This window comes from Phocoena phocoena, chromosome 9 (genome assembly GCF_963924675.1).
Source record: "Phocoena phocoena chromosome 9, mPhoPho1.1, whole genome shotgun sequence".
Lineage (NCBI taxonomy): Eukaryota > Metazoa > Chordata > Mammalia > Artiodactyla > Phocoenidae > Phocoena > Phocoena phocoena.
The window spans coordinates 41,996,613-42,018,405 of record NC_089227.1 but is presented as its reverse complement, the minus strand read 5'-3'; the positions used below and the strand labels follow the sequence as shown (position 1 = coordinate 42,018,405).

General features: G+C 35.6%; 1 protein-coding gene across 1 annotated transcript in view; it reads left to right on the top strand.

The window, feature by feature from the left end:
* Nucleotides 1-21,793, top strand: part of PHF14 (PHD finger protein 14) — a 208,501-nt gene that overhangs the window by 27,923 nt on the left and 158,785 nt on the right. The window contains exons 5-7 of the mRNA XM_065883552.1: nucleotides 1,174-1,333; nucleotides 6,137-6,248; nucleotides 8,820-8,957. Coding sequence (XP_065739624.1) covers nucleotides 1,174-1,333; nucleotides 6,137-6,248; nucleotides 8,820-8,957 — 410 coding nt within the window. The remainder of the gene's footprint in view (nucleotides 1-1,173; nucleotides 1,334-6,136; nucleotides 6,249-8,819; nucleotides 8,958-21,793) is intronic.

The following is a 21,793-nucleotide window of genomic DNA, read 5'->3' as shown; positions in this document are numbered from 1 at the left end:
TGTCTTGACAGGAAATAAATGTGTCTTAGGATATCAGAGAAATGCCCAAGCCTAAAGATGATGGGGCATACATTGGAACTAGAATAAGATTGTAATCTTTTAAATTACTACATATACATTAAATTATTTTTCTTAAGTATGTTTTGTCATTAGGGCAGTGTCTTCCTTTCTGGAAAAAAAGTTAGATAATATGAAGTTTGTGGTATATCCAGCACTATTTAGGTAAAAGAAAACAATTTAGGAGTCATGACTATTGTAGTCACCAGGGAGGTACTCTTTATTACAAGCCATCAATAATGGTTGATGTCCTACTCTAAAATGTAAAGAACTATGCTACATTATCTTCTTTGTTTGGTATGTTCATGAGGATATTTAAAATTTTTTAAATCACATTAGCTGCTTAAATAATTTAACCCTCAGAATATCGAGTTATCAGTGAATGAAAGGAGGAAAAAGCATTCTCTTTTCATTCATTTCAGTTATGGATACATTTTTACAGAAGATAGAAGAATTATAAATGTTTAAAAAGATCAAATACCTTGTATAGTTCTAGACTGGCTCAGCTGTGAATAGAACTCACTTGTCTAACTCTAGTCTGAACTATTCAAATTGTTCTATAGCCTTAATTTATGTGTGTGCGTGTTTCTGTATTATTTTCCTTTTACTAATACTAACTTCGCATTTGTGGTTGTATGAATTTGTGTTTTAATCTGCCACCTCCAAAATTAGATCAGAGGCATTTTGTTTGTATGTTTTGCATGATCATGGTCTTTTATATATGTGTTCAGTACAAAGGGAGCTCAAAAATATTTACTAATTAATAGTTCATAGACTAAATAGTTCTGATTTCTTTTTAATGAAAACGCATATTTTTATATATTTTTTTAATTAAAAAAATTTTTAAAGAACCTTAAAATTTCCTCCTTCTGTAATGCTTTCCAGTAGGTCTAAAATTATCTTAAAGAGTCATTTATTTCATTGCATATACTATGGTAGGTGAAAAAATATTTTTATAAAATGATTTCACTTCTGTGTTTTGACTTTAATATTCTTATAAACCATTAATTTTTCAGAATTTTTCTCTTACTTCCTTTCCCTTTTTCTTTTGTAACTTTATAAATGTGAGTTTAAAAACTAAACTCTATTTAATTATACTCTTTCTTTTTCTTTTAGGTTGTTATGGAGTTGATGGAGAGAGTGACTCTATTATGAGTTCAGCTTCTGAAAACTCCACTGAACCTTGGTTTTGTGATGCCTGTAAATGTGGTGTTTCCCCTAGCTGTGAACTATGTCCCAATCAGGATGGAATTTTCAAGGAGACAGATGCTGGAAGGTTGATGTCATAATTCTGTTGGGTTAATATGCCTGCTTTATAATGAGTATGCTTCTGACTATTTTTCTATTTATGATTTTCTGAGTTACACACTTTCATTTGATTGCTTCTTTGTGTCTTTTTGGCATAGAGTAAAAAGACAGGAGGCTACAGATCAGGGCAGGGAGGAGAAAAGATCATTTATCGAGGATCTGCATTTGCCTTTATAACCCATAATCCCATTTAATCTTAGTAATGACCATATGATAAGAGAGATGGTGAAGCTTCCTATTTTATAGGTAGTACCTAAGGCTCAGATCATTACATAGTTTTAATTTGAACAAGTCCATAGTTAAATTTGAACTCAGATCTGTTTGACTTCAAGCGTGTATCAGGAAACAGAACCCATACAGTGATTTTAAAAGGAGATGTTTAGTGTAAAGAATTACTAAGCTATGATAAACAGTAACCATAAGATATAAAAGAACTCTAAAGAATAATACCGTAGGGCTGAGGGAGAGTATCCAGGCAATGACAAACTTGGAATGAAGGCACCTTCCCCAAGGCTGGGGTTCAGGCCTTGTTAGAGAAACTGTAGTTCCAGCCTACTGGATGGCAGAGAAGTTGGATGGTTTGCCTGGGTCACTACCTAGTCTACAGTTCTTGGCAAGTGGGTGGCTGGGCAGTGGTTCAAAGCCTGGAGTGTATGGTGTCTGTGTTGAGAGGCCCACAGAAAAGTGATCTCCAGCCTGGGCCTGCAGGGTCACTGAGGGACGATGCATGTGGTGGGGCAGAGCACTGGCGGATGTCCTCTTCCCATCCTGCAGAGAAGCCCCTTCCTCCTACAGTGCCTTCTACCACTCCCTACTGAGACAGCTTAGTATGATATGATGCTTACTGTAAAGGAGAAATGCTGAAGGGATTCTGTTCATTGTTGCAGAGTAGATATTGAAGGGTGGATTTGGGCTGAGAGGCAATAAATTGATAACTGGCACAAAGACCTATGTTCTTTTCACTATATTCACACTCATCTTTGTTACCACATTTGAGCAGTTGTCATCATCATAGCGTTGGCATCTTTCATGTTTTTTTTCTAAGGAGACTACCAACTAGGATGGGTGACTGATGTATAAGAGTAGTTTCTAACCTTTTATATTTTATGGATCACTACTTACCCTCCTCCCCCATGTAAGAGGGGGTGCTCAATTTTTTTATTTTGCCACATATGTATATTTCAGTATTTTTATGAAACATTTAATATTTTAACAAGAATAACAAAATAACTTATACAAATTATCACCATTATTTTTCATATTAACATCTTGAAAAGGATAGGATACATTTTATCCCAAAATAAAGGACAGTCTTTTAAATTTAATAAATTTTTTTTTTTTTTTTTTAATAAATTTTTTTTAGTAAAGTAAAAAATATTTTTCTTATTTTTCTCATTTTTACCTCAATTGGTGGACAGGGCCTTGAGAAGTATTGCCATACAAGATTGCTGGGATTGCATAGGGTCTACCATGGAATCTTAAGAGAACCCTGTGTTGATGTTTAGGAAAAATGACTAAAAATCTTACCTCTTGTCTGACATAAGCTCATCCCCCAAATAAAATAAATATGTAACAAATTATTTGATGTATTGACTTGAGTCTCTGGTCTGTATCGTGGACATGAGCATTATTTTATGTTTGTAGTGACTTTGGCCTAGAATTAGGGAATTTAGTACAACATGAAAAGCATGTACTTTCAGGTTGGACCACCTATATTTGAATTCTAGTCTTTTCTTACTGTGATTTTAGATTTAACCATTTTATGCCTCAGTTTCCTAGCACTTTTGAGAGAATTAAATGAGATGATTTCTGTAAGCAGTGTAGTTTCTGGAGTCTAGTAAGTGTTTTAATAAATATCTCCTTAGTTCTGCTACTGCTACTACTAGTGATTTTTATTACCAATATTATTCTACTTACTTAAGGTAATCATAGAATACCAACTGCATAAATTCTTTCTTAGTAACTCTTTAGTCCTGAGATTTGAAATTTATGGTGATAAATTGTTGTGAATAAGTATGGCAGCTTTGGAAAACACAGAGCTTCGTTTTAGGGAAGAGCGTTTATTTTACCTTTTTTCTGGTCAGTAATTTGAAATTTCTATTGAAAAGCAACTATAAAGTAGCTCTCTTATCACACTAATATATAATATGTACTAATACATAGTCCACAAAATAACTTGGAAAGTTTTTCTGAAGAAAAGGGAGGCCTCTTTAACCGTTTAGTTTTACTGGGAGATACTTGTATTGACTTCTGTGGATCTTACATGTATGTAGACACCTTCCTTCATGGTGCAGCCTGGCAAGTTTTTTCTATACTGTTTGAACATTTTATTTGTGTTGATGTTCACGCTCACCTGTAGGCTAGTGTGGAAATTACAGGTCTTGATATAGTTTGAAGCATGTAATACTAGCTTGAATCAAGGCAAAAAAAGCCAAGAAATTTGACAAGCTATTTAGTATTGTAGCTAAAATGCAAAACAGATGAAAAGAAAGAACAATGCATGGAAAGAATGAAAAAGGTTTTGAAATTGACTTCTATTATGTAGTCTAATTAGACTTCCCCCCCCTCTGTTTCTGATGGGAGCTACAAATTCTACAATAGAAGATGATGTGATTTAATGTGAGAAGACCATCCGCACATTCTTATCATTAAATTTTTATTTTTTTCTTAGGGAGAGTGTTTTATCCTGTGTTAATGATATTAAAAACCTGATTATAGGAAGTATTAGACATACTTTAATATAATAGGGTACCACACCCTATGCTGCAAACATTTCACATAAGTCATTGTAACTTCCAAACGTCCTGCATGGTGCTTCATTCCTAGTAGACACTTAGTAATTAATTACTGAATGAATAAATGAAGGAATGAAAATAACATCCTGGAAGTGAATTTTTTAATATGTTATAAAGGCACTACAAATACAAGACATTTCAAAATCAAATTTGATTGATGAATATAGTTCCCATTCTGAAATGAGTTTTTTGAGAAGTAGCTTTCTACTTAGTTTGCTTTATTAAAATATGTAAATTTAAAAGAATCTATTAATAGCTTCTATGCTAGACTGACAATTCTGACTCTTTGTTTTTTCGTGGATTTATGGGATGCTTGTTTTCTGCTCCTTTCCCTAATCAACATCTGTCTTCATAGCTCCAAGCAGAATGGATGGTAAAGTAACAAGGAAAATTATTCCTTTTTGATTTCTCAGTTTGTCTTAATTAAAAGGTTCTAAAGTATGTGCAGCTAAACAAATGAACAAAAAACTATATACAATATATATTAAAAAGGACCAAAATTGTCTCAGCTGTTTGATATGTATTTTAATAAAGAGTCAAGTTGGCATCCTCACATGAGTGGTTGGGGGAAATGATACGCTTGTGTGCCAATCACACTGAAATGGCAGTTTAAATCTGTAGTACTGTGTGACTTGTACTAAAACATTTTAAGAAGGTCAGTAGGAAGCAAGCAGCCAGCTGTTGGGTTTATCAAAGATGAACTTGTACAGAGTACAGCAGCATTTAACACACCAGTGGAGCATGAGAAAACTGTGCAAATTAAATTGAGAAAGCAGCTGCTTGTTGAAGATGTGTATCTTTATATTGAACTCCGCAGGATGCATTTGGGAGGTTGGATTAAAACATTTTATCAAGAAAAATCACAAAACCTTGGAGTTTTTTCCCAATAAAAAAAGATAATTTTTGAAGATTTGTAACTATTTTCCCCAGTACATCTATAAAGTGATTCTTAGTCTTATTTCTTTAAAACTCATAATGCATCACAAAACAGAACCATGTAGCAATGATAGCCTCTCAAGCTGTGCTAAAGCAAAATTTGTTGTTAATATTTTCACAAGGTTAAGAGATATTTGCCATCTCATTTTTACCCTGTCTCTTGCAGAAGTGATATAGATCTGTTTACATTTCAAAATCTAGTGGTCCTGTGTTTTGTTTGATTGTAAGCAAACAGGGTGCCTAATATATTTTTAAAATGTTCAGAGCAGTTTTTAAAAAATAGAATTAGAATCAACTCCTATTTATTTTTTCTGTTTAGTATACTGAAACTGAGCATTCTTTGTTTAGTGTTGTAGCATCATTCAGACTTCAAAAAATATATGTGGGGCACATATGTTTTAGTACATAGGTTGTATGGTGAACAGATAAGTTGAATGAAATATGACTTTCTTATGTTATTACAACTGTTCTGTACCATCTTCTAGCAATCAGTTTCAACCTGAGAAGAAATAAAGTTAAGATGCACACCAAAAATTGTTTTAAAATATGTCCTTAAGGATTATCTAGTAGCTTTTAGGAAAAAGTACCAGGAAAGAGCAATTTTATGTGATTTATGCAGAGTAACTTCACAAGTCTCAAATTAGGATCCTTAATTCTCAGAGTGCTTAAAATAATGAATGTGAATACCTTTCCATGCCTATGAAAATGATGTTTCATTGGAATAGTGGTTTTGTGCAAATATTTAAGAATAACAGATAAGTGCAAAGTGTGATGAATTTTAAGTGAAAGGCAATTATAGATGTTAACTCTCACCTTTGGCTAAGCTGCTGGAAAAGTAACGTTTATTGCAGTCCCTTTTTCTATAAATGATATCATTGTATAGGTGTTCCATATTCTTTAGTTGTGTGTCTGAGATTTTGAAATCTGATCATAAAATTCTTGGAGTAGTTATTTGAGATGACACATAATTTTACATTTATTTTCCTGTGGGCATTTTTTCCGAAGGTCTGATAGCAAAATCATATCTTTTCTCCTTATAGATGGGTTCACATTGTCTGTGCCCTGTATGTTCCTGGTGTAGCCTTTGGAGATATTGACAAATTGCGACCAGTAACACTAACAGAAATGAACTATTCCAAATATGGTGCCAAGGTAAGACAAAGTGTTTTTGATTGTCTAAGAGAAAGTTTTTACTTGTTAGTTTACATGACTTTTTACTAATATCATGGTTGACTACAGAAATGCTTATTACTAATTGTGCTATTGGAGAGCAGTTAGCACTAAATCATTTAGTATTGATAGTAATTTTCCCAGAGAGCCAATAATGTATAAATTCTTCTATATATTTGTATAACTTGTGAGGTAAAATGGTAGTTAATGCCACTGCTGTTTTCCTCGTATTTAGCACACTGCTTAGTGCATAATGAATTCTCAGACTACATCCTTATTTTTAATCAGTTGGATCAAATACAAGCTTAATTTCTGACTTTACTTTTGAAGTGGAATTTATTAAAATTATGAAAAGAGTACAAGAAGCACCCATTATTTTACTTCCACTGCAGAAGGCCAACAGAATTTTTTTTTTTTACTAGCAAATGATCCTCATCCTCCATAGTTTATAAATAGGTTTTTAATTATGACTGAGTTTTAGGATTATAAGTGATAAGATTACTCACTTATGAATTTAAACTTAAGTATATAATTATTGCAAACATCTTCGGAATACTAGAACTAATTAGGCAATGATATATTCTCTTTCCATTACTATGTATTGGGCAGTTGGGAAGGAAAACTCTTAAAGAGCATTAGTAACATATTAAAGGTGGGGTGGGAAACGTACAGATTGTTGGAAAATTCTGATTTAAAATTTTTAAAATTTCACAGTTTCTGCTGTTAATATCCAGAATATCCTCTTCGGGCTTTAAACACCATCCCCATCTGTCACCTTCTACCCTCGAATAATCTTGTGCTTTAGTTTGGGAGGTTGCAGCTTCCCTCTCCAGAATTAGGTAAAGCTTCCAGGCCCTAGTATTGAACTTAACTTTCCTGGTGCTCAAGTAATTGTACACTATCTTGTTACCTCTCTTAAATGCCTTTAAGCTATAATTAACAAAATAATTTGTCCACATTTTCTAGTTGAGTAGGACTAATACAAATTACCTGGTCCACCAGTGTTGGAAATGGAAGTTACTACCTTTTGAGGGCAGTTTTATAATTCAAGAGCACAGAGTCTAGAAGGGAGTAGCTTCCAACTTTTTCATTAAGCACATGTTTTTACCATAAATATAAATCTAGAAGCAATTAAAGAACAGTAACCAGATATTACTTCATATAACTGAGACCAGCAGTGACCTCTGGATTGAAAAGGAGAGTCATTAAATGTATAATTATTAGCTGATTATTTTCATTATCACCTGCTTTTGTTTTGAAGTATTACTGGGACATGGAGTCAAAAAATTACGTACTCTCTAGCTCATCTGCAAAATCAAACCCAGTGCTGTGAATTATATCTGGGATAGCTCTCTAGATCACATTGTCTATCCATTTCCTCCTCCTGATTACTTTCTCCCCTGTGTTCTCAGTTGCTTAGTTCCCTAGCATTTTATTTATTTACTTATTTTTAAATTGATTTATTTATTTTTGGCTGCATTGGGTCTTCGTTGCTGTGCGTGGGCTTTCTCTAGTTGTGGCGAGCATGGGCTACTCATCGTTGGGTTCACAGGCTTCTCATTGCGGTGGCTTCTCTTTGTTGTGGAGCACAAGCTGTAGGCACGTGGGCTTCAGTAGTTGTGGCTCCCGAGCTCTAGAGCGCAGGCTCAGTAGTTGTGGCACATGTGCTTAATTGATCCGTGGCATGTGGGATCTTCCCAGACCTGGGCTTGAACCCGTGTCCCCTGCATTGGCAGGCTGATTCTCAACCACTGTGCCACCAGGGAAGCCCATTCCCTTGCATTTTAAATGATTCAAGCAATTGAGGAAGATTCTATTTTCTTTATTAGATTGTTGTACTGTCTTATGAGACTTCATTGTTGGAAATTTTTTGTGTTCACTTTGAAATCCCTTGCCCAATTTCATCATACTACGTTAAATTAGTCAAGGGACTATCCTAAACAATTTGATTCTGTTCATAGTATTGACATCCTTTAAATAGTTTAATTTCTCCATTTCTCCCTCTCTGACCCCCTCTCCTTCTATCTTTTTTCTTTCTCTCTCTTTCTCAGTTTTTTGGTTTCATGTTTAGATTACTATTTGCTGGAATTTTTACCATACATATACTACTGTTGGTGGAAAAAGACCCATAATTAGGCAGTAGAGTGTCAGGTGTTGGGAATGTTTTCACATCTGTACTCAGAGTCCTGTTCCTGTTATTTTTATTCATTGCTGATATATCAGTTTGGTGCTGTATACCAAGTAGGTACTCACTAACTGTTATAGTATTAATATGATGTTTTTAGTGTCTCTTGAAACTTTTTAATTTTTAAAAAAATGTTTCTCATTTAACTTACGTAGAATACATTTATTAAGCCGTTCTTCCTTAGTTGTCTACTGGCAATCTTTCACAATTTAGCAGGTTTTTAGCAGGCAAATACTTGCCTATAGTTATTGTTTGTATTGATATACTGTTGGTTCACTATTTGTATTTTGTAGATGCTTTGTATGAGAATGCAGTTTCTGTTCTGGAAATATTTTTGCTCTGAGACTTTTCCTGTTATTCCATTGTAGGAGTGTAGCTTCTGTGAAGACCCTCGTTTTGCTAGAACTGGAGTTTGCATTAGCTGTGATGCAGGGATGTGCAGAGCCTATTTTCACGTGACCTGCGCTCAGAAGGAAGGTCTGCTTTCAGAGGCAGCAGCAGAGGAGGTAGGTTGATTTAAATCCATAGTTGGTGAATATGTTCATGAGACTTCTCATGACTTCATTATATCCTACAACCAGGTATGCATCATAAAATAAATTTACGAGTTTATTCTTAAAATCTTTGTCTAGATCACAGATCTAAAGCTTTAAGAGTAAACAATATATGAGTTTCTTCAGTCTTAAACCTAACCAGACATTTAGAAAACATGTTAAAAATTTTATAGTGAAATCTGACAGATAAAATGAAACATAATTCAAGGTGTTTTAAAGCATTATAATGTCAGCATATTTTATATGAGAATCTGAAATTATATTTGAGTAATAACCTTGCTCTGTTACTCTTTAAATAAAATCATTACCCTGTCTTCAGTCTTCAATATTTGCATTTCTATTTCTTTACAATTATTTTTAATTCTAAAATTTTCCTACCAGAAATTTACATTAAGCAGTCAGTTGTTTTCATAGTATGTATTCGGGACTCTTTAATATTCTTTCAAGGTCTTTGAGGTCAAAACTGTCTTTATAACAGTATTAAAATAGTATATACTTTTTTTTGCTCCTAATATTCTCCTAATGTAATAGTGGAGATTTCTAGAGATTATTTAGCTATCTTCTTTAATGTCCACTATCGAGATATTAAAGAGGTTTGTAAAAATGTAAAACAGTACCACTCTTCTCACTAAATTTTTTTTGTGTGTAAATTATAGTATTTTTCATAAAAATGTTATTTTTGTTAACATGTAATGGCTTTATTGTTATTTTAAAAAATACTCAATTTTAACTTCTAATATGCTATCTATAAATATAACTCACATAAGCTCTTTGGGGTCTTCAAAACATTTTAATACTGTAAGGAGAGAGAGAGCAAGTTTTGTTGATTCTTTAAGCACTTTATATAGGCAGGTAATTGAGTATTCTGTAGTTCTTACTTTATATTTGGGATATATTGTTATGTATATATGTTATGTTCCATCTTTTATTGGGTAAATTTTCAGTGTCATGTAAAAATATGTTTTTTATGTTGGGCTTTCATCTTATTCCATTTATTTCATAGACAGGAAACAAGTAAAAAAGATAATCTGATGAAGAAAATTTGTTAAGCAAATTTCGAAGGATATATTTTATCAAAATAGGGATCCTATTGAAATTATATTTTGGGTACATAAATCTGTTTTTGTGTCAGTCTCTGATTCTGATGAGTTGTACTTTAATTGAAGGGTACTAAATGAACACTGAGCATTTTCACAGCTGTTTGGTAGACATAGAGGTACAATTATAAAATAGGGTTGTGTGGATTAGTCATGGCTGTAACTCAAGATGGTGAGCAAAAGTGCAGAGAGACAATACAAGTAAGACTCAAGATCAGATAAATCTCAGTGAACAGCTGGAGAAGCCTGGATTTCTTACTTCTTAATGGCTGTTTTATATAGGCAGTAAAAGAAAGGTTGAAAAAGAGAATAAGTACCTCAGTTTCATCCAATGACATCATACACCTTAGCATATTTTCATGTTTTTTTATAGCCTTCTGACAGTACTTTATCTTACTGGTGAGAATGCATTTGAAGTTTCTATTCTTTTTGATCCACTTTGTGAAAATTCTAGATTATTTAGAATATTTAACCATGTTATGTTACAGCATATTATTATTAAAACTGAACTATAGGGCTTCCCTGGTGGTGCAGTGGTTGAGAGTCTGCCTGCCGATGCAGGGGACACGGGTTCGTGCCCCAGTCCGGGAGGATCCCACATGCCGTGGAGCAGCTGGGCCTGTGAGCCATGGCCGCTGAGCCTGCGTGTCCGGAGCCTGTGCTCCGCAATGGGGAGAGGCCACAACAGTGAGAGGCCCGTGTAGCGCAAAAAAAAAAAAAAACCCAAAAAACAAAAAAAACTGAGCTATAGCACAGGCTCAGTTATGACTGAAACTTATATTATTATGGTTCACATCGTATAGTTGACTTAAGGTTACTTATATTTCATTTAAACCATATGGTAGTATGGTAGTATGATAAAGTATGATTTTGGTACTATGAACATTGTTATAATTTGTTACCATGTAAAAAATTCTCTTTGAAACATGTAAGATAATTTATCGATTTTTTCCCCACAGCCTTTGATAATGCATTGAAATCATTCATGGATTAAATTTCAAAGGCTCAAATTAGATCTTTAGCTGTTGAACTGATGCCTTAATATTACTAGAACCAGGATGGATAGGAATGGCTCGTGGTGGATCAAAAACTTTTTAAATGAATTCATCAAGAAGTTATGTTACTTAAAGTTAGACATTTTATATCAGATCTTCAGTGATACCTTTATGTGGCTGTTAGGCATTATTTTAAAAATTATTCTGGATGAACTCTATGAGAGTTACTCAGCTCACTTTCTCTCTCACTCCACATCTAATCCATTAGCATATCCTGTCTTCAAAGTATATCTAGTATATGTCCAAATTCTTCTTACCACATTCATTGCTGCTATCCTAGTCTGTCATCTTTTGTCACCTGGATTAATATAACAACCTCCTAACTCTTTCTACCCTTGCCTTGCTAGAGCAGAGGGTGGCAATTTTTTACTACAAAGAGCCAGATGTAAATATGTTAGGCTTTGTGGGCCTATGGCTTTTGTGTAACTATTTAACTTTGCCATTGATTATGAAAACAGCCATAGACAATACATAAACAAATGAACATGGCTGTGTTCAAATAAAACTGTATTTCCAAAAACAGGCAGCACCAGATTTGGCTTTCAGGTCATAGTTTGCCAATCCTTTTCCAGAGAATAGAGGACATTTTCAGTAGCAGCTAGTATTATCCCATTAAAATCTAAGTCAGATCTGGTCACTCCTTTGCTCAAAACCCTTCAGTGGCCTTCTGTCTGATTCAGACTAGAGGCCAGTTTCTCTGCTGATTTATAAGATTCTGTGTGATCTGGCTTCACATTACCTCTCTGACTTCATCATTTCCCCTCATTCAGCCTCATTGGCCTACTTGCTGCTCCTTTAATGAATGGCCAGGTGAGCTCCTACTCTAGGCCTCTGTACTTGTTTCTCTGCATGGGCTGCTCTTCCCTCACGTGGCTCATTCCCTCACTTTTTTCGGGTCCTCATTCCATGTCTACTACTCACTGGTCTAAAGTTACAACCCTCTACCTCCCATGACACTTTCTGTTCCCCTTTCCTGCTTTATTCTTCCCTTTTAAAAATACCTAACCACTATCTAATATAGCTCTAGTAGTTTTCTGGTAGTGTCTTTTGGATTTTCTATGTATAACATCATGTCATCTGCAAACAGTGACAGTTTTACTTCTTCTTTTCCAATTTGGATCCTGTTTATTTCTTTTTCTTCTGTGATTGCTGTGGCTAGGACTTCCAAAACCATGTTGAATAAAAGTGCTGAGAGTGGACATCTTATCTTGTTCCTGATCTCAGAGGAAATGCTTTCAGCTTTTCACCATTGAGTATGATGTTAGCTGTGGATTTGTCATATATGGCCTTTATTATGTTGAGGTACATTCCTTCTGTGCCCACTTTCTGAGGAGTTTTTATCATAAATAGACATTGAATTTTGTCAAAAGCCTTTTCTGCATCTATTTAGATGATCATATGGGTTTTTAAAAATAAATTAATTTTATTTGTTATTTATTTTTGGCTGCGTTGGGTCTTTGTTGCTGCGCCTGGGCTTTCTCTAGTTGGCAGTGAGCAGGGTCTGCTCTTCCTTGGTTGCGGTGCACAGGCTTCTCATTGTGGTGGCTTCTCTTGTTGCGGAGCACGGGCTCTAAGTGCGCGGGCTTCAGTAGTTGTAGCATGCAGGCTCAGCAGTTGTGGCTCACGGGCTCTAGAGCACAGGCTCAGTAGTTGTGGCGCACGGGCTTAGTTGCTTCGTGGCATGTGGGATCTTCCCAGACTGGGACTTGAACCTGTGTCCCCTGCATTGGCAGGCAGATTCTTAACCACTGTGCCACCAGGGAAGTCACAATCATATGGTTTTTGTTTTTCAATTTGTTAATGTGGTGTGTCACATTGATTGATTTGCAGATATTGAAAAATCCTTGCATCTTTGGAATGAGTCCCACTTGATCATGGTGTGTGATAATATATATGGTTCTTATTTATCTTGTTTATTGTCTGTCACTTTCATTAGGATATAGATTCATGAGCACAAGGATTTTTTTGTTCTTTTTTATTTTTCACTGTATCCTCAGTGCTTAAAATACAAGTTGAGGGGCAATATCTCTTTTGTCATTCAGCTTTTATTTGGTCAGCTGTTTAGCATTTAAGATCTTTTTTAAGATTTTATTTAAAAAAGAATTCCAGGGTAAAATTAGTTTTCAAACCATCATTTTAAGTATAGTACCTTGCATATTTGATTTCCCATTTTTCCTTGTTTTGATTTCCCATTTATCTACGGGCATGGACTGAGAATATTTCCTTGGCACATTTTCTTGTGGTATTGGAATAACTTTATTCATAAACGTGTCTCTTTATCTCTTTGGTTTGCTTAAGTTGATGTTCACTGCTACCCCAGCTCAGTTACCTGTTAAAGCGTGTGTTAGCAAATAGATCACTTTCACTTTGGTACTTCTCTAAGAATCTTATTTAACCTTTATTTGAAGTTTGACTGTAAGAAATATGATTTATTTGGAATATATACAGAATGTCCACTCCTCTAAACATTCTGTGTAAGCCATATTATTAGATGCTTACGTACCTGGACAAAATTATTTTGATTCATACTATTATTCCTTTTGCTGATGTGTGCTTTTTACATTTTTGTTGTTGTTGAAAGCCTTACTGATTTTTTTTCTTTTGTATTAACTGGGAATGTTGATGAGCCTATTTCTCAGCACAGAATTCTTTCTCTCAGTTCTCGACAGTAGGTATAGCAGTGTGTTTGCTTACTAATTGGTTTGTGATATTGTGAATTATGTAACTGATTGTATTAATAACTTCTTTAATTTTCTGGAAGTTTCACTGCCACATTTGGAGTCTACTGCCAATGTGCATGTGGCCTTTAAGATAAATGCTGTGGTGGTTCATCTTCTTGATGTTGTATCTTACCTAGGCTTTTGGCAGCAAGTAATAGAATACTTAACTGCAGTAGCGTAAGTAGTTATTAACTATCTCATACGATAGGAGGCATAAACATAAGTACTTCTGGGGCTGTTTCAGCTGCTAAACGATGAAGTCTTATTTTATCCTTCTCTCCCACCGGCATCAACATATTTTTCTTTTTAGTTCCTAACCTTGTTGTCTCATGGTCTCAATATTGCTGGAATAGCTCTTAGCACTGTGTTCTTTCATTATAGAATTCAAAGCCAAAGAGAAGGGAAAGGGTTCTCTTATTATTAGGAATGAAAAATTTTCTCATACGTTCACACCACTAGATTTTCCCATCATGTCATGTATTGAAACAGTCATTATGGCCGTCGTTAGCAATGAGATAAGTTGGGAAGGTGAAACCTGACATTTTTAGTTTGTGTCAAATAAAATGGATTTTACAAGAAAGGAATATGTTGGAAGGGGATGACTGGGGTGGGGGGGCGGTCAGCAACTAACAGTTTGCTACAACTAGCCTAAGAAGTTGGCAGTTTATTTCCATTCACTGTAGCTCATACCTAGACCAAATGAAGAAGTCTTTATATCAGCTATTAAAAGAAGGAAAAGAAGAATCAGGTGTTATGAATTAAAACAAAAAACAAGTAAAAATGTCACCTTTCCCGTTTTTCCCTTCTTTGCTTCAGAGTAGAATTCTAATATTCTGGGCCTTCTTTTCTCTGGGTCTGATCTGTTTTCTGGTCTTTGCCTTTTAATAGTGTCATACCCTCTCCTTCCAGCCTCCCTCATCACAGTGGAATTGGCTTCTCAGTAGTCCTTCCTTTCCAAGCCTTTTTTTTTCTCATGGGGCTTTTTACCCCAGTCAGAGGGGGGGTCAAGTTAATACTGGCTCAATTACTTTGTGTTTTTTAAGGGAATTCAGTTTAATAAATCAGAACATTGTTTAGTCAAGATTATTGTTATTTTTGATTTATGGTACATTTTATGTCAAAAGAGATCACCTGTCTAAACTCCAAACATTAGTATGGCTTTAGCATCTGTTAGTCAAGGAAAGAAAACAACATTCTACATTGAAAAAATAATTCCATAGACTGAATAGTACTGGCTTTATCTTTTATCATCACAGCCCCAAGTTAGTTCTATAATCTTACATAGAGCTTTGAGGGATACTCTGTATGTCTGGGCTTCATCTTATTTTTTCCTACCTCTTTGTCCCCTCATTCCATTATTCACTCTCACCTTCCACACACACACACATACACACACACTCCAGTCCTTGCTTAGTTTTTAAAATTAATAATTAAAACTTAATTAAAATTATCTTATACTTTGCATATTTTAATGAGCCACCTCAAATCCTTTTTGAATAATATAAATGATAAATAATATATAGGATAAAAACACACCAGTCTTGTTTTTAATAAAGAGTTTATATCATTATTTTTGAATTAACTTTATGAGTTTTGTATCAGTGTCTAAATTGAATATCTACCATAAGAGCATATTTTTATCTGTATTGTAAACCACAGTTGAAAATAGTGAATTTGGAATGGTCCAACTAAGTGTAAGGAAATATAAATTGTAATAATAAATGCAGATGGGTAATTCTTAAATATGTGCAGAGCAGAGAATTAGGACTTTCCTAGACTGATATTGGATAAGTTGAGCTTTAGCTGCAGAATAAATTAACATAGGTTTACTCCCTGTGTTTTAACACATATGGTTAAAAAATGAAGAGTAGAATTGGATACTTTAAAGCGTTATATATTCATTAAATTATATATATTTTCGTGCTAGAAAGAAATATGTCAGATTTTAATCAGCTTAACATAAATACCTTTTAATGCTTTTGTGGAATCTGATGCCAAAGGATAATTTTGCTTTCCTGTACAAAGCCTTATTTTTCTGTTAGCTAGATTAGTATTAATTTTTTATATAAAAGGTAAAGGTAAAGATAATATTTTAATGATGGATAAAGAAACTGCTATATATTTTTAAATATAATTTAAATACATAAAAAGACTTAATGTAAATTTAGTTCACCTTGGTTTTAGACAGCCATATTTTGCATACAATGTGTATGAGTGTTTTAAGAATTGATAAAATACTTAAGTCATAAAAGTGGAAAATGAAAACGTGATAAATGCCAAATGGGAAAAATATAGCTTCAAAAATGAGATCAAGTTGAATACAGATTCTTAGATAGAACCCAAATACAAGATATCAATAAAGCTAAGTTGGTTACTTTCAGTTTTTATAGGAAGAAATACTGAAGAGCTATAGACATAGTTTTGTTTATGGTTCAGAAATATATAAAGGACAAAATATGTACATTGTCAAATTAATTTTTCTCTTTTGGTATCTAGACACTAGGCATTTGGGCATTGAATTTGCATTTAAAATTTTCAGCTGTAAAAAGTCTTAGAAATTTCAAGCACTAGAATAAGAAATTAAGAAATCTTGCTCAGATTTATTGTTTTTATTCTTTGGTCTTCATCATCTGGGAGTTTCAGATTTGAGTACAAGACTCTTTAAAAAATAAATTACAGCTGTATGTTAAACAATTTAGTCATATAATGTCTGCAAAGGCACTGCAGCTGAGGGCTGACAGAATTATAGCTCAGCAAGTATTTGTGGAACATGACCATAAGGAGTAAGTCCTTATTGAATTCATGTTCTGAAACTCAGTTGTGTTAAGGGGGTGACCTAAACTTTGTTTAGCAAACAGTGAGATTTATATTCAAACAAAGCTTCATAGTACTCTGTAAAATCAGTCAATCATGGTTGAGGGCATGTGCATATGTGCAAGACACTAAACTCTAGGTATGGGGTGGAGGAGTTTGTCAGGGAGCATAAAAATAGCTTTAAGTTACAGTATCAACCTAGGTGGGGATAGATAGTAAACACAATAAAATGTTCAACAGTCTTTCAAGATGGCAGTAAAAGATGTCACAGGTGCCTAGTATGGACAAGAAGTGGTGTAAGTACAGAAAGAAGGTTCCCTGGAAGAATCAGAAACTTCAGCTGGACCTTCCTGACCTATCTGTCTCTTACCTTTGAACTATCTAAGGATTACAAATTAATGTTTTTACTGTCATTCATTCAGTATATTTATTCAACAGATATATTGACCTACTGTATATTAGGCATTGCTATGGACCAGGGGTCCCCAACCCCCAGGCTGTAGACCAGTACTAGTCCGTGGCCTGTTAGGACCCGGGCTGCACAGCAGGAGGTGAGCAGCGAGCGAGCAAAGCTTCATCTGCTGCTCCCCATCGCTTGTATTACCACCTGAGCCGTCACACCCCTCACCCCACTCCACCCCACCCCACACCCAGTCTGTGGAAAAATTGTCTTCCATGAAACCGGACCCTGGTGCCAAAAGGTTGGGGACTGCTGCTATAGACCCTGTAGAGATAACAGTGAACAAAACAAACTGTGCTCTTAAGGTAGCTTACATTTTAGTGGCAGGTGGGCTCTCCTCTGACAGAGAGTGAAAAAGTTAGCAAAAAAAATATTGTGGTAAGTATTGTGGAGAAATATAAAGCAGGATAAAGTATTTAGGGAGTAAGGGAGGTAGGGCAATGCTGCTTTATATGGGGAGATCAGAGAAGGACTCTCTAATAAGGTGACGTTTTATGGAAATATGTAAGGAAAATTGTAGGGAGCATATGTTTATTTGAGAGGAGAGCATTACAGGCAGGGGGAACAGAAATACAGAGGCTCTGAGGTAGGAACATGCTTGGTTTGAGGACCAAGAAGAAGACTGGTACGGCTGGTACAGAGTTAGGGGCTAGGGTTTGGTAAGAGGAGAGGAGGAGGTCATAGAGGTAGCAGGGAGCTACTTCATGTAGGGCCTGGAAAGATATGGGAATGACTTTGGATTTACACTCTGAGTGGGGTGGAAGGCCATAAGAGTTGCATAGAGTACATATGAACTAACTGATGTTTAAAAGGACTTCCCTGATAACTGTATTGAGTACAGGCAGTAGGGAGGCAAGGGTGAAAGCAGGGAGACCAGTTAGAACTTTTACTGTAACAGGTTTTAGGATGGAGGTAATGAGAAATGAGAAATTTTATAGGTATTTGCTGAAGGATTGTGGAATGTAACAGAAAGAGAGGGTAAAAAGGGTGACTTCTTTCTGGCCTGATCTTCTAGCAGAATGGAGTTGTGGTTTACTGAGGTGGAGAAGACTGAAGGAAGAGCAGATCTGTTGCAGGAGAAAAGGAAACTGAGGACAGTTTTGGACATGTTGAGTTCAAAATGCCTATTAGACACGTAAGTGGAGAGATCAGGTAGGTTGTTGGCTATCAGAGTCTGAAGTTTAGGGAAGCAGTCAAGGCTACAGATATAAATTTGGGAGCTGTCAGGGTATAGATAGTATTTATGGTGAGATGACTAGATGAAATTATCTAGGTTATAAGAGTAGAAGGAGATGGGAAGAGGTCTGATGACAGTCATAGGGCTACCTCAGCATTCAACAGCATTCAAATTTGGGAAAATAAGGAATCTACCAAGGAGACTGAGGAGGAGTGATCAGTGAGGTAAAGAAAAGAACTAAGAGAGATATTTCAAAGAAGTGTTTCAAAGAGGGAATGAGCAAATTGTGTCAAAGGAGTAAGATTAAGATTGAGAAATGACCATTGGAATTGGCAAAATGAGGGTCATTTTTCACTTGACAGGAGCTATTGGAGTGGTTGGGAGTAGTCAGTGAAAACTTAGGAATGGAATAGAATTGAAGATAGCTAATATGGACAGGTCTTTAGATTTTTCCTATTAAGAGGAGCTTAGAAGTGGAACAACATGTGGGAGCCCAAGGAAGGTCTTTTAAGTATTTTTAAAGGATATTACAGTATGTTTAGCATGCCAGTGGAGAGAAAAAAATGTGTAAGAGAGATAGAATTGCTGTAGGGAAGACGGGGTGGGATATTATCGCAACTGAAGGTTAACCTTAGAGAGGAACATTGGGCAGTTTATCCATAGTAACAGGAGATTAGTCAGAGGATATGTGTAGACATGCAGATAGGTTGAGGTATGTGGTGATTGGAGGTTGTGGAAGTTTTTGTTTTGTTGCTTTTCTCCTCTCTTTGAAACCCTCTCCAGTGAAATAAATAAGGTCATCATCTGCAAGTTAGGAATAGGGAGGAGATATTGAAGGTTTGACTGAGAGATAAAGCTATTCAATAATTATCTACAAAAATGGAATACAAATTAATTTGAGAATGTGTTCAGCTGCTCAGGTACAGGTACAAAATAGGGGAAGAGTTGGTGCCTTAGGTTTTGTCAAGCGAAGCTAGTTGAGGAAGAGAGGAACAAGCGAATCGATGCGCCATGCAACGAAGTAATTAATTGATGGACCATGAAATAATCAGGTAAAGAGGGCAATCATGTGCATGGGCTCTCGGACAGTCAGAAGAGAGAAAGTCCATACATTGGAGACCTGAAAGGTGTTAAAAACTTGTTTGAGTCTTAGAGTGATCAGGAAAGATAAAAGATGATGCTCAGAGGGCTTCCCTGGTGGCGCACTGGTTGAGAGTCCGCTTGCTCATGCAGGGGACGCGGGTTCGTGCCCCGGTCCGGGAGGATCCCACATGGCGCGGAGCGACTAGGCCTGTGAGCCATGGCCGCTGAGCCTGCGCGTCCAGAGCCTGCGCTCTGCAACGGGAGAGGCCACAACAGTGAGAGGCCCACGTACTGCAAAAAAAAAAAAAAAAAAAAAAAAGACAACCTTGAGTTGAGGGGCATTCCACTTTGTCACATTGCTCATAGTCCCCACCATTTACCCCGCATCCCCCCTCCCCCCCACCCCCATCATTACTTTTGTCTTATAATCTTCCAGCGTCTTTTAGGCCCCTTTGCACATTTACATTTACTGGTACTTTTTCTCAAGGCATTCACGTTTAAAACTCTTTGCCTTAGACCTACTGAATCACAATCTCCAGAGTTGGGCTTTTGTCATTTCTGTTTGGAAACATCCATAAGTAAATCTGATGACAGATAGTGGTTGAAAAAGATCTTAACTTTCTAGCAGTGGATCTTGGGTCAGCAACTTAACCTCTCTTGTTTTCAGTTTTCTATCCATATAATTGATATTAAAATAATAGAACTCACCTCATGTGGTAGTGTTATAGAGGATAAATGAGATAGTATGAAAAAAGGCACCTGTGCCTGGTACATGGTAGATATTCAGAAAAATGTTTTTCCCTTTCTATTTTCTATTGGGGAGTAGGATCTTGAAAGTTTCTCTAGGCAAGTTAAAGGGATATTCCAAGTCAACCAATGCCTTAATTAGGACACTATTTTGAATGGTTGAACAAAAGCAAATAGCCAGTGACTTAAAGAAGAAGTTGAATTCTTTCTACATTCCAGACTGATTTGATATTGGGGGAGTTTGGTTCCAGGGACCAGGTGCCTTCCTACTTGTTGCTTCATCTTCCCTTAGTCTGTCGCACTTTCTTACATGGTCAGAGATGGTTTATCACACCTTGACTGGGTTCCACCCCATTGGAAGGAAGGAAGAAAAGGTTAAGAGTAGGCAATTTCCTTTCAAAGGTATGGTTAGGAAATTTCACAAACCTCATTGGCTGGAACTTATCACATGCCCATATCCAGATGCTGAGAGTCTGGAGCAGAGATTTTCTAGCAAGGTCGTCAAATACCCAGTAGAAACTCAGAAGATTCTAGTACTAAGGAGAAGAAGGAGAGGATAGATATCAGAAGACAGTGGTTTCTGTCACAGTTAATATTTGCTTGGTATATCTATTCCACTGTCTAAACAAGGTTAATCCCTTAGTCATTTTAGCCTTAGACTTAGGGTTTATTGTCTCCCAATCCCAAATAATGAAAACAAAAAAAAAATTGGGCTACCTAGTCCCCTTCAGATACCTTTTTGACCAGAGATGACTGGTCTTTTTAGCGAGTCAGAGTCTAGGTCCTAATGCTTAACTCATGTATACAAGCATGAATCCTATCTCTGATAAGTCAATTTCAACCATACCTACTACTTTGAAACAGTAGAATAGTTCTCCAGATCATTTTGACTATGCTTCAATATGTTCTTTATTTCCATTAGCCTATTCTGTGACCAGGATGTAGAGTATGTTGTGAGAAAGCAACTGTGTGTGTGTGTGTGTATGTGTGTGTGCGCATGTTTTAATGCAATCTCCTGCCCATGTTTTTGTATTGTGTGCCTATATGAAGTGGTTATTATTAAATCTGTTTTACTAATGAGTTAACAGAGACCCAGAGATGTTTCACAACTTGTTTGAAGCCACAAAAATCAGTAAATGGTGGAGCCAGGATTTATCTCCAGGTTTTTATATTTCCAAATTCTGTGATCACAGTGTTCACAGTGCCATATTGTGACATCTTTGGATATCACACTACAGAACTGCATCATATACTTTTTTTTTTTTAATGTCAAGGACACTTTAGTTTTATTATTACGATGATTTCTCTTTTTGTACTTTCTCATTTGTTTCTTCTTTTCTTAGTGTCATCATTTCTCTTTGGGCTGTAAAACCCTACCTTACTAAGAGACCCTTTAACATAACTTAGATAAAAACCTACATGGATAGCTTATCTTTATTATTCTCTTTGGGACAGACCTAAAGAATGAACTGCCTGTTACTTTGCTGGCAATCACATTGCACATTACTTTTTTTGGCTACATATTTACAATTTATTTCTATTTTTGATAGTAGATTTCTTTTATTTTTGGTACCCTACTATTTATGAATAAAAAATGTACCCATTAAGGTAGTATAATGAAATATGACTGTGAGA